General features: G+C 36.7%; 3 protein-coding genes across 3 annotated transcripts; 2 read left to right on the top strand and 1 right to left on the bottom strand.

Moving 5' to 3' along the window:
* Window positions 1-617: 617 nt before the first annotated feature.
* Window positions 618-1,383, bottom strand: LOC141832667 (cytochrome b561 and DOMON domain-containing protein At5g48750-like). The gene has a single exon (XM_074720124.1). It carries the CDS (start codon window positions 1,365-1,367, stop codon window positions 756-758), a length of 612 nt encoding a protein of 203 aa, XP_074576225.1. The 5' UTR covers window positions 1,368-1,383; the 3' UTR covers window positions 618-755.
* Window positions 1,384-5,300: 3,917 nt separating this feature from the next.
* On the top strand, window positions 5,301-7,787 carry LOC141832277 (uncharacterized). Its single transcript, XM_074719771.1, has 3 exons — window positions 5,301-5,409; window positions 7,165-7,321; window positions 7,629-7,787. The coding sequence occupies exons 1-3, from the start codon at window positions 5,407-5,409 to the stop codon at window positions 7,673-7,675; spliced, it is 207 nt and encodes a 68-aa protein (XP_074575872.1). The 5' UTR covers window positions 5,301-5,406; the 3' UTR covers window positions 7,676-7,787.
* Window positions 7,788-8,884: 1,097 nt separating this feature from the next.
* Window positions 8,885-13,093, top strand: LOC141832051 (plant-specific TFIIB-related protein 1). Its single transcript, XM_074719521.1, has 3 exons — window positions 8,885-9,533; window positions 11,993-12,151; window positions 12,222-13,093. The coding sequence occupies exons 1-3, from the start codon at window positions 8,907-8,909 to the stop codon at window positions 13,062-13,064; spliced, it is 1,629 nt and encodes a 542-aa protein (XP_074575622.1). The 5' UTR covers window positions 8,885-8,906; the 3' UTR covers window positions 13,065-13,093.
* Window positions 13,094-13,383: the final 290 nt, after the last annotated feature.

Here is a 13,383-nt window from a genome sequence, read left to right on the forward strand (position 1 = left end):
ATTAACCAATCTTTTATTTTATTTAAATACCAGTATTTAAGTAAATATAAAATATATTTATTGTTGTGGTCCCTCCACATGGGCCACACTTGGGCTTTTACCCTAAGTCCACTTTGGTTAAATTGAGGATGGCAGCCGCCGCAAGAGAGGTAGCAAGAGAAACAAAGGAGAGAAAGAAACAGATTTCTTCAGCGCAGTTTTGGAAAAACTCAGTTTGCCAAGTTTCAACTGTTGGATCATCGTCAAATTTTGACAGCATGTTTGTAACATCTTGGGCATCATTCTGAACGGTGGAGATCAGATTTTGACATCTGTAAGTCTATCTGATTTTAGAAAAACGAATTAGAGAAATCTAGGATTTTCACAATTTTGTGAGATTCTTCTTATTCCTAATTATTCTCTTATATTCATCATGGTGACGATAATGATGATTATGCTGCTGTATTGAACATTGGAGTTCTCATTATTATTGATGATAGTGGAAGATTTAAGTGGCCAATTTGGTCCCGTGATTTTTACCCAATTTAAAATTTTCCACGTTAAAATTGATGTCATTCTAAATTTATATTTAATTTAGCTATTTGTTATTGTCAGATTTAATTGACGGTTTTACATTGTCTATTTATAAAGAGAATTATTATTAGTCGGCTAGATTTATTCTTTCCCAACATTTATTCACGCTCGCAATCCTTTGAATCAAAGAGTTGGAAGCTCGAAAATCATAATTAACTCCATTTAGCCATGAACCTAATCGATCAGGCCAACTCGCCGGTGAGGAAATCCAGGCTCGCGAAGGACGACAGGTGGTCGCGATCGAACGGGTGGCCGTAAGGCACTCCGCCGGCGAACGTCGTCGACGCCTGCCACACCGTGTTCTGCGTCGTCCTGTTCCCCGGCAGCTCCACCGTCGCGTAGATGGTGTAGTACCCCCCGTCGGCGGAGTACTCCGCCTCCCGGCCGTACACCGCGAAGGTGAGCGCCTCGTCCCTGATGTCGCTCGGCTGGACGCTGAAGCTCCGGAGCTGGGTGGTGATCACGGTGGAGGCGCCGGTGGCGGCGTCCGGGAAGGCGAGGAAGGCGTTGGCCCCGACCATGCCTTGGCCGGTGGGGTTGATGGCCCACGCGACCCAGCCGGCGGCCGACTGCCGCGCGCGGTAGGCGACGTCGAGGGCGGCGCTGGAAGGGTAGTAGGTCCAGAACAGAACGGTGTCGAGGTAGGGAAGGGGGATGCAGGAGCTGTAGCTCCGGCCGCCGGAGAAGGCGCCTCCGACGGCCTCGCCGGCGCAGATGATCTGCTGGGCTTGGGATCGCAGCTGCTGCTTCTGCAGGAAGAGCAGAACCAGCAGGAAGATCGTGAGCTTCGACATGGCTGATCGATCGAGGTCGGACCGTCGGATGCTGCCGAATCTGATCGCGGATCCTTTATAAAGAGAAGCAGAGAGGCAACGCAGAGAATGAAATATTATTTTATTATTATTATTATTATATTTATTTTTAGCACGAGGGAGGAGGATCTAAGAAAAAAAGGATGAATCTTGTCGGAGAATCTTGAAAGCTGAGTTGACCCGGTGTTCTTTTCATGAGTTCCTCTGTTTTTACGGCGAATTAGTAATGAAATCTAGATTGACTGGGCCCATATCTCTAGGCAGTAGTTTACTCATCTTGTTTTTTTTTTTTACAAAAAGATAAAATTTATCATCTCAGCGATCCCACATGATTGATCCCACGATCATGAATTTATCACTCCAACGGCCCCACACGGTTGCCCCTATCATCATATGTGAGGAGGTAAATTGAAAAATACAGTTAGTCACGATGGAAGAGGGTATTACTCGATTTTGTCAAAATTTGAATCCTTGTTCTCTTCTGTAAATCTGTTTTATTGTAACCAATTCAATTATGTCCTAAAGGTGTGACTTACTTAAGACTTTCAATCAAGATATCTAAATTTCTTAAAAGTTTTCAATTTTATGTTTTACTTCATAATCACATATAATAATTTTTAAAAATTATATTTCACAATTATAATATATCAACATTTTTGAAATTAAATTATCCGACTTTAAAAACTCAAAATACTTTAAAAAATATAATTTAGAAAATTTTAAAAATTAGTATAGGTTGGTTTTCATAATCCAACCATTTAAATTTCTAATTTAAGGAGTTAAAGATAAATTAAAATTTTCAATCTTAATCCTTAATTCTAGTTGAAACGGTCTCCGAAATTATTTTTGTAATAAGATGGAATCCGCCACCCTAGTTCCACACCATATGTGAAAACCCCAGCCACCCCAATCCTACGCCATCTATGAGGAGGTAAATAAAAAAATTACAATTGATCACGACAGAGAAGGGTATTGCTAGGATTCGCTAAAATTCGAATCCTTGTTCTTTTCTACAAGTCTGCTACGTCGTAACCAACTCAGCTATACCCCATGGGTCTGAAATTATTTTCTTCAATACTTATTTAATAACACAATAAAACTCAATTAATTAACCAAAGTTTAAAATTTTCGATCATAAATATTAAAAAATCAAATCAATAATTAAAAAGTGAGTTGACGTTCTACTTCCACTCGTTACGCATCACAATCTTTGAAATCATAATTTAGATATTGAAATCTAGTCTATACTTTTTTAAATCATGATTTTCAACAACAATAATTCAGAACAACGACTAAAATTACGTTAAGCAACTCCGACAAGAGAAGAGAATTGATGAGATCAGGGGCGGATCCAGAAATAATATTTAGCGGGGGCTAATAAATTTTTTTACAATATAATAATCATTCCAAAACACTCTAAAATCATAAAATTATATCATTCTACTACAGTATAGATGAATCAATATTTTTTTTAAACGTAAATGTATAAATGTGCGGAAGGAAAAAATCCTCATCTGAAAATCCAGAAATACATCACTCAAAATGCAGATCACAAAATCAAAATACATCACTCAAAGTACTTTCCAAATTGAAATTCTGATAATTGGATCAATGAAGAAGACCTTAGGAGATACAGAGCATCCCGTTGGGCAGTAAATCACTTTTGAGGTCGGGATATTCCAATTCCCTTCTATTGTAACTTGCATAAAAAAACTTTATTTCAGATAATAGAAAGTGTGCATTTAACTGAAGTATCTTCAGAAATCAAAGTCAATCTCCAGAATAGCAAAAGAACCATACAGAATAGTAAAAAACATATCGGACAGCATATTAGTGTTGGTTGTGGTCTATGGACCAATAATATATAAATTAGAAATTGTACAAGACCTAGGGCTCTTCTCAAGATACATACAGGACTTCTCAAGATCTGGTCCAATGATACATATCGGGACAGCATATTATCTCGACTTCGTCGAGATTCGACCCTTGTTCATTTCAATAATCAAATAAATCTGTTCCATCCTAACCAACTCAACTATATCCCGAAGGCAATATTTTTATTGAAATTATTCTTAATGAAAGAAGCCTTAACCATTTGATTTTGAAATGACTAATTTGTCCAACTCTCATCCCCAATCACCGAAAGAGAAGGCACAGAAATTAAGATCTGATATTATTCTTAATGAAAGAAGCCTTAACCATTTGATTTTGAAATGACTAATTTGTCAACTCTCATCCCCAATCACCGAAAGAGAAGGCACAGAAATTAAGATCTGATAGAGAGGGGAAAATCGGAAAAATTACCTGACCTGGACCGGCGGCGCCGCAGCAAGGTCAATGCCTTCAGCCGCCGGACCAACCGGTGCTCCATCACGGATCAACCTTTGGCCGGCAAAGTGTTCCCGAAAGTGATTCGGATCGACACGGCGAAACGAGATGGGAGAGGGAGCAGGAGAGGCGGAGGACAGGGAAGGCTCCAACGCCAATCAACAATCAACATTGATTTGGTCCGCCATTTATTTCTCCTATGCGCGAGAGCAAATAAGCGAGAGCATAAAGCATCTTCCTTGCTCTGGCACAGGAAGATAACTGCGACACGTCGCATGTCGTGGACTCCACTGCGGCCAGAGCTCCGACGAGCAGCACGAGGACAGCGATCAATAGCATAAGCACGGCGGAGGACTTCATCTTGATCAGTAGATCGATTTTATTTTATTTTTATGGCGAACGATGATAAATCGATCTATTAAAATGATAGTAACAGTTTGAGACTGAACAAGGAATAAATATGAATACAAATGCATGACACTGAACTTTAGAATTTAAAGTAAATTTATTTTTTATGTTTTTAAAAAATTGAATTCATGTTTTTAATTCTGACAATACTTTCTAGAATTAGAACATTAAATATTTATTTATTTATACTCGATAATAAATAAATTATTGAATTAAAAGATTATATTTTTGGTATATTGTTTTTCAAATTAAATTATACCATACATATTATTACTTTGAAAATTAAAAACTATAATTAAAATATATTTAATGATTTTATATCATTACTATTTTTTATATTCTGCAATTAAGATCTATAATTATAAAACTGACGATGATCTTGCAATGCTTCAATTAGTATCGTTGATTAAACTAATAGATTTCGATCAAATCATCCTTATAAAATTGGTTAGGTAAAACATCCTTAAACTAATAGATTATTATGAAGATCAATTGGTTAGGTAAAACATCCTTATAAAACTGAAAAGATCGCACAACCTCTTTTGTGAAGGATCGATAAAGAAAATATAGTTCCTCGGGACATAATTGAGTTGATTAATGTGGGTATTTACTAAAGTGGATTAGAATTGAATCTCGACGAAGTTGAGACAATGCCCTCCTCCATAGTGGATAACTACAACTTCCTGATTTATTTTTTCATAGATGATTATGAGATCGATCGTGTGAAGACCGTTGGGATAACGGATTATGCTCCAGATGAATAAAATGCATAACTTTCTCATAAGCATGAACTCAATCATTTTGTAACCTCTGTATTTAAAATATGTTTATAAAATTACTTTAATTGTTTGGAGCTCAACGGAAAAAATAAAATGTATGAATATTATTTATTAAGGTAAATTTAAATTAATTATATATACCAATAAATATCTTGTCACTTAAATATTTTTAAAAATTATTTCTCGGTGCATTTGATATTTAAGAGGAATATGAATTAATTTTCGTCTGTAATATTTAAATCGATCGGTTTAAAAAATAATTAAAAAAAATTAGGATGGAAATGGGTTTTTAATATGTTTCTATAATAACAATGCTTTTCTATTTTTACCCTTAATGTAACGATAAATACCCACCAAATTTTCGAAGGGCTAAATAGATAAATGACCTCGGAGAGACAAAACAAAGAAACGGCGCTGCAGTCGCAACCAGACAAGAGACGGCAAGGGGGGAACTCGCTGCTGCACTCCTCTTCGTTCGCCGCCTCGAGCCCTAACCCAAAGGCGACATGGTAACGCATCTCTTCTCCTCTCAAACCCTAATTTCGTTGCAGCGAATCTCATCGTTTTCCTGCTTTGCTCTCGGTTTTAGTGTATTTCTGCAGGAGTTTTCTTATGGAGTATTTTTTTTTTAAATCTAGTTTCCATTTGGATAGTTGTCGCCCTATCTTGTGTTTCTCTATTTTCAAGAAGATATTTTTTTCTGTGTCTGGATAACTACGGCAGATGATCTTTTTTCCTAGAATTATTCCTTATGTTAGATTAGGGTTTCATTATTATTTTTAATCTCTGTTCTTCGTTTTCTATACGATCTCCAACTGTTTTGATCTTGGATCGGATTAAACCATTTTCAATTGGGAGTGAGTGGCAATTGGCATGGAGAGTAAAATAAGGGGGAAAAGTATTGAATAGGGTTAGTTTATCTGTGTCTATATGCATTTTGTTGAACCAGGTGGATACATAGATTTTGTTCATCAGTTCCAGTTTAAAAATATTTTCATTAAATTTGCTTAAGTAGCAGAGTTTATACCATGACAATGACTTCAAGATCTTTCTAAACACTAGGTTACATGCTTACACCAAAGTTATTTGGTCTAGTTTTATGCAAGTCAGATTTGGAGGTCTGGGAGGGATTTAACTCTATCGCTCCGGTTCTGAATTAGGAATATATTGGAATACTAATTTCAAATTATCTACATTCTAACCTACACCAGATATTCAAACACTAATATAAAAATACATTCAGTATAATTAATAAACAACAATCGAGTTAGAACGATAACACCCAGTTGTAGACTCACCATCTCTTCCATAAGAACTACAAGATCTATATAATAATACAAGAAGCAAATAGCTTTTAGTTGAATAAAACCCTGGAAAGAGAGTTGAGTTTTCCACCTTGTATGTTTGGCAGAAATTTAACTCCCCAAATAGACCAGAATCCCTGTTTACGGGCATGTGAGGAGGGTGATACATATTTCTAGTACTGATTTGAGCAACACATTTATAGAAACAAGTAATTGTCGAGTAATAAAACTTGTAGTTACATGTTTTTAATCTGATGATTAGTAAATGTCAAAGGGCAGACTGCAACTTTGCATTCAATGCTCACTACAGCTCTTAATGGAACATAGGAAGGGAATTCTTTTAACAGAACAAATAGAAGTTAGCCCATCCAAAAACCTAAACATATTCTTTTGGAGAATCTTTGCAGATTCATGTTGGCTCATTGTAGCTATATTCAAGCTCCATTAAAACAGGATTAGACCTCGCAATTATAATATTAAAGCCAATTCTAATACCATTCACTAAATTGAACGCGTGTAATACTATTTTGTGAACTATTGCTACATTAATTTAGATGAGTTATATAAAAGAAAAGTTAATTCAATTTATTTAGTTTAAATTTCTCTGATAGAATAGTCTTACAGTGTGCCATACCGACACTGTTGTAAGACCTGAAGGGTTGTGAGAAAAGTGAAAGCTCAATGCTATTGCTAATCTAGATGTTTGAACTCTTAGTAACTTGGTAAGACCACAGAGCTTATTGGCAAGAAAATCATATAGTTTTATCCATGTCGATAATATAAAAACTCTTTAATTATTTACTCATGTCAGTTCTATGAATACAAGTAGTAATACTTGAATAATTTCATCAGTAAGTGCCGTTATTGATCTTTCTTTTGTGAATGAACTGTACCCCGCTTGAATTTCACTAATGATTCATCTTCCGAAAATGGTTTTGTCGATGGGATTGGTTCATACAGACTACATCCAGGCGCCTTGCCGACAGGAAAATCGCCAAGTTTCAACGAAACATCACGAGGAGTGGCTCGGCTAATGGGACTGCAGCAAAGAAAGGAAAGGACTACCCCGTTGGCCCGATTGTGCTAGGGTTCTTCGTCTTCGTGGTTGTTGGATCATGTATGTTTTCTACACCTCATCTTAATCGAAAAATATCAGACTTAGTATCTGTTTTTCTGTCTATGATCACTTACATGTCTTTGGTAGGATATTGGATTTCTATGATTTTACACATAAATACATGAAGCTTAAGATCACTACACTTGAGATTCATTGAAGTTTATTTAGTGCTACGATTAATTCCTGGAATTAAATCGATAATAACACTATTTAGGAAGAAGAAGTCCGTGATGAGATCAAAGATTGAGCACTTGTATGAATCATGAATGTTCTCAGGTCTCACTGCTTTTTTGTTCTTTGTCTTCAGCTCTGTTCCAGATCATAAGAACAGCAATGAGTGGAGGATTTGCATGAAGGAAGTGAAAAAGGATGCGATTCCCGGTCAACTCTGAAGCTGAGAAATCTTTGGTTTTCCAGCAAAAATGTCATAAGACTTTTTTCTCATAATAAAGAGGGCGTTGACCAAGTACCTGTGTTCTAATTGCTTTTGCATATTTATACTTATTCTATAGATAATTAAAAACCGGAATAAAAGGGCTCTATATTTTTTAAAAATAAAAGGGTACAAAATGAAAGAACACCCTTAATACAATTTAATTAAAAAAAGTTTATATAAAGAATTTTTATATTAATTTTTTATCAACTTAATTAATTAATTATTATTGTAATAATTTTATAGTGAATTTTGACTATATTAAAAAGGATTTTGATCCAGTTATCTCCTTAAGAATATAATGGGACCCACTTAAAAAAACAGTGCTATAATTATGGGTGTTTTTCCTCCCCCATTTATTTCCTTTTATATCATTTGGAAAAAATAGAAATAGTTAAAAAGCGTCTCATTTTTATTTTTTATCGAAAACATAAATATTTATTATCTATATTTTTTATTATTATCTTATTTATATTTTCTGTTAAATGAATCAAAAATTATAATAAATACAAAATTAATAGTTATAATTTTATAATTGCTACAACCAAGTTGTTATATAGTTGTAGTAATTACGATTTCGTAATTATTATAATTTTAATAGTTATAATTTCTTAATTATTATAATTACAACTGCTATAACAATTATGGGCATAATACTTGATCATTATAAGATTATATTCGATAATAAATGTAGATTTCTGAAATAGTTTTGATTTAATATATTATATATTCGATGATTCAACATGAGACGAAGTTATGATCTTCTAAATTTATTTAATATTCACAGGTTATAACAGATTTCATAATTATTATAATTATTTAATAGCTATAAAATTATAATGGTTATAATAAGTCTCATAGATTTAAAATTTAGTTGGAAAATATAAAAGATAATAATATTACAAAAAAAAATAAATAATTATATATGAATGAAATATTTTTGATAAAAAAATCAAAATGAATCATTTGCAAAAAAAGATCACACTTTTGATATTTGCCAAATTACTTTTCATATGACAATTTTACTGCTTTTAAATTTTTAAATATTATCTATTAAAATAAAAATTGTTTATATATATATAGAAGCCTCATCTCTTCGTTAGGTCAGCTCAGCAGCAGTCGCTGTCGAGCCCAGGGAGGCCGATCGATTCGATGGGGCAAGTGCGCTGCCCTTACTGCCAAGGCACCGCCGGCCGGAGCGCCACCACGCCCTACGGCCGCTGCGTCACCGAGTGCTGTTCCTGCGGACGAGTGGTGGTGGAGCGGCAGGTTTACACCCACCAGCTCTTCCCCCTCCGCGCCTTCGACAACCCCCTGCCCCTCGTCACCCCTGACCTTCCCTTGCCGCCCGCTTCCGCCGCTGTCGAAACCGGCAACGAGGACGATGAGGACCCCTTCCACCCAACCGGATTCGTCACTGCGTTCTCAACCTTCTCCCTCGAGCCCTGTCCTCTCTTCGCCCGTTCTGCTACCTCGTTCGCCGGACACCTAGCGGAGCTGGAGCGTGCCCTAGATTCTTCCTCCTCCTCCTCGTCTTCTTCTTCCGTCTCTGATGCATCGGGAGGGCCGCTCGTCTCCGTAGACCACCTCCGGGCGTACCTCCAGATCTTGGAGGTGTCGTCCATCCTTAGGCTGGAGCATGACATAGCTGACCACGCCTTCCAGCTCTTCCGCGACTGCTCTTCTACCACTTGCCTCCGAAACCGTAGCATCGAGGCCCTGGCGACGGCTGCGCTTGTGCATGCCATCCGTGAGGCACAAGAACCTCGGACCCTACAGGTTAGCCCCTTTCCGATTGTTTCTTTGGAAATTAAGACGCTATTTTTGGCATTTTTTGGATTGTTTTCTCCAACAACTTTGTGGCTTTAAAATTATTTCCTATGGCCATAACTGAGAATCGATTTTATTTCTATATGAGATTGAAGAGTGCATCACCAAACACTTAGACTAATTTTTGGGATTCCATTTGTCCGATGGCACAAACTGCAAAACTCTAGTTATCTCATTTGCCGTCATTATGATTTTAATTTCATATTCCTTGACTTTTAATGTGTATTTAAAGGCTGTATATAACTATTTGTAGGCTGAGTTCTATCTGATAGTTCTGCTTTTGACATATATTTGAGAGAATTTCGTGCTATGTGTTCAAATCATTTAGTGGCCAGAATTTTCTGTTTATCAGCTCATTTTGAAGCATAAATCTATATAAATAGATTTCTTCTGCTTATGACAGTTGTTTCAAGGATTGACAGTTATACTTCACATAAATTCACAACCTTCAGGTACATGTTGTGCACTTTTTTTGTCAGTGATGCATGAATAATGTTTGCAGTTAATCCAACATCAGTGTTGCTGATATTGCTGATGTCCTCCGGTAGTCTGGTAATTCTAAGAATTGGTAGTGGTTTCATATTTGTTCTATTGTTGACAGCAATCCAGTATCTGAATCTCTAATTTTCACCTCTGTCCTACAACCTTGATTGCCATTGCTTCTTCTTTCTTCATCGTACTCTCTTGCTGCTCTCTGTTGGCAATGTAAGGCAGTGAGGGCTCCCTTGCATTGAAGAGTTGGCAAGTGGGGATTCCAAGTGTGTTGAAGGATAATAGAGACGTGTACTACTCCCATAGGAAGAGTACTGAATCAAAGAGAGGTTCAAATGACAAGGTGATAACCAAGGGAGGATGGAAGAGAGGTTAGGAGTAAATGAATTGCAAAATGTAAGGTACCTAATGGGCATATGAATGACAAATGTACTCTGAAGTCGATATGACCTGATTATAAGATTATCTATAACTAAATTTAGGTTTTTATTATTCCAATTTTATTGTGGAACAGTAGCCATGTCAGAATTATAGTTAAAAAACTTGGACTATCCCCCTGCACCATGGTTCATATCAGCCCAAACTTCACATAATGCTTTGACCATACTTTTTGAAAGGTTGCTCAAAACAAGTTTATTAATGAGAATAGAGCCCCATACTATGTGTTCCTTCCACCTTGTGACGAATTGGATAACTGGCCTGTGCTGATCTCTACAGCTTCAACAGTCAGCAATGCATTACGACATATAAGTAATGGCTAGTTGCACCACCTTGGCCTTCTAAGGGTGTTTAAAACCAACTGGACCTTATGAAAGGATATATCATGAAAGAAATTGAAAACAAATGGAAATCTTGACTATCTGGAGACAAGGAAGAGTTTGGTTGAGTCACATGGAAGGTTCTGTTGGTCATAGCCTACTTCCTCAATTACTGCAGAGTTATTGTATCATCTGATCTTTAAATCTAGGGTACCATGGGTGCAAATCTCGTAACATGATGGTTCTGCAGTTCATGGTTGACAGTACTCCAACTTAAATGAGATGAAATCCCCATTTTAGACAGAGAAGAGTTTTAAGCTCTGCCTCATGCTTGGGCACAGGACTTTGCATTCACTAACATCAATCAAGTGCCAACACAAGTTATAAAGCTAGACTTTTTATCTGATGCAAGTCAACCTATTTTGTTATAACTCAGGAACTCAATAATATGGACTTATGACAGCATTGTTCATTTATGGTGTCACCCAGCTGCTCAAAGATTTGTCATAATTTTAGTAGGGACTTCTAATAGTAAGTAATCATGGTAAACTGTATATGTGTTATATTTCATAGTTTTTTGTTCATTTTATTTTTAAATTTCACTTCAAAATTGCCATTAAATAAATAATTTGTTCTTAAAATTGAGATGGATGGAATTAAATTGAATCTAGGCAATTTTATTCTGCTTGGCACTAGCCTACCTAGTGTCAATCCGTGCCGACCAAATACCCTCTGTGATCTTGGATTACTTTAGTATTGGAACAGGATTTAAAATCCTAATGAGATGAAAACAGATCAAGTTCCAAAGAGTTGTACGTGTGCCTTCCTGTGATGATTCACATTGTTTTAAAAATTCAATTAAAGAACTCCCTACTCATTATCATCCGAAATTAATATTGTTTATGCAAATTAATATAATTCACTAACTTGTGAGATTTAGGTTTGTCCATATGGGTTTAGAGTAGATACTACAGTGTCCCTCGACAGGAAATGTGGTGCTATTTTAAGTGATTTGAATTTCATGCTAATCTTTGTCCTCTTTCTTTGTGTGCCAAACTTATTTACAGAGTGGTGCAAGAATGCTTCAAGGTTCCTCCTCATTACAAAACGTTTTCATTAATATTTCAAATGATTTGATTGTCTTTCCTTAATTTACAGGAAATATCTTCTGCAAGCAATCTTCCTCAGAAGGAGATTGGAAAGTACATCAAGATCCTAGGGGAGGCTCTGAAACTTAGCCAACCCATCAACAGCAATTCCATAGCAGTCCACATGCCTAGGTTTTGTACACTTCTCCAACTAAATAAATCAGCTCAGGTATCTAGTTCTTGAAACATCAGTTAAAATTATGATGCTGTATTTCCAGAATTTCACACAATTTTCACAGCAACTGGCAGCTCATATTGGAGAAGTCGTCGTGAACAAATGCTTTTGTACTCGTCGGAATCCAATAAGCATCTCAGCTGCTGCTATCTACTTAGCATGTCAGCTAGAAGATAAACGTAAAACTCAGGCTGAGATTTGTAAGGTGACCGGTTTAACAGAGGTTACCCTTCGGAAGGTGTACAAAGAGCTTTTGGAGAATTGGGACGACTTGATGCCTCCTAATTACACTCCTGCAGTGCCCCCTGAGAAAGCTTTCCCAATGACTACAATCACCTCTGGTCGTTCTTCGGCCAACAAAGATATGGTTGATGCTTACCATTTGAGTGCACATCACGACAAAGATAAACACTCAGAAGCTATTGAAGCAAGTAAAGCTTCTCATTCTTTGGAGTTTAGTCATACAGTCAAGGTGAATGATGAGGCAGAGAAGAAAAGCAGTTCCCATGTCCAGGATTTGAATCAGGGATCATTCTCCATGCCACAGGTTCCATTTGGCATGTTCCAGTGCAAACCTCAGAGAGAGGACCTAAAGGGTGAGCAAGGCATCATCAATCTTAATGAAACTGAACCCAATCTGTCAGAGAATAAGAAGGTCAGCAAGGACTCGAGGATTGGTGATACTTCTGGATGGGGGAATCAAACTTCAACTCCCTCATCTTCAAAAAGGTACACAGGTTCATGGCATTTGAATCCTGCACCGACTGTCCCAGAATCATATGGGCAGTTGGCTAATCGGCAGTTGGCTAATCGACAGTTGGGTCTTCAATTTGTTCCTGGAACTGGCGAGAGTGCAAAAGGTGGAAATGATGATACTGCGAGTCTGTGCCACAAGGAAGAGAATTAAGATGGATCCAACCAATTAAATTAGTCAGAAGCAATAAACCCAACTACTCATGAGCTTGTTTTGAACAGGCACAATCATTCAATGTTCAGAGTGTCCAACAGTATGTTTTGCACAAAACTATCTTAGTGATCCCATTTTGATCTTCGAGTTGTTGCAGTGATGATGCACAAGGCAAGTAGTCTCTTCACAAACCAGGTGCTCTCATAGGTCCTTACCTATACCCCACACTTGTATTTAGATTCCAGGTAATGTTAAATTACTTTATGTTAATTTTTATGGGGTAATTATTATTTATAAAATTATTTTCTAAACGCTTGGT

The sequence above is a fragment of the Curcuma longa genome, chromosome 7 (genome assembly GCF_044706935.1).
Source record: "Curcuma longa cultivar G26 ecotype Majalengka, Jawa Barat chromosome 7, ITB_CL_G26_1.1, whole genome shotgun sequence".
Lineage (NCBI taxonomy): Eukaryota > Viridiplantae > Streptophyta > Magnoliopsida > Zingiberales > Zingiberaceae > Curcuma > Curcuma longa.

Excerpts from the sequence above, each read along its gene's own strand:
- LOC141832277 (XM_074719771.1), top strand. Across the intron at positions 7,322-7,628 it reads CTTCGTGGTTGTTGGATCAT|CTCTGTTCCAGATCATAAGA; the intron begins GTATGTTTTCTA and ends CTTTGTCTTCAG.
- LOC141832667 (XM_074720124.1), bottom strand. The coding sequence starts at position 1,367 with ATGTCGAAGCTCACGATCTTCCTGCTGGTTCTGCTCTTCCTGCAGAAG.
- LOC141832051 (XM_074719521.1), top strand. The coding sequence starts at position 8,907 with ATGGGGCAAGTGCGCTGCCCTTACTGCCAAGGCACCGCCGGCCGGAGC. Across the intron at positions 9,534-11,992 it reads AAGAACCTCGGACCCTACAG|GAAATATCTTCTGCAAGCAA; the intron begins GTTAGCCCCTTT and ends CTTAATTTACAG. Across the intron at positions 12,152-12,221 it reads AACTAAATAAATCAGCTCAG|CAACTGGCAGCTCATATTGG; the intron begins GTATCTAGTTCT and ends CAATTTTCACAG.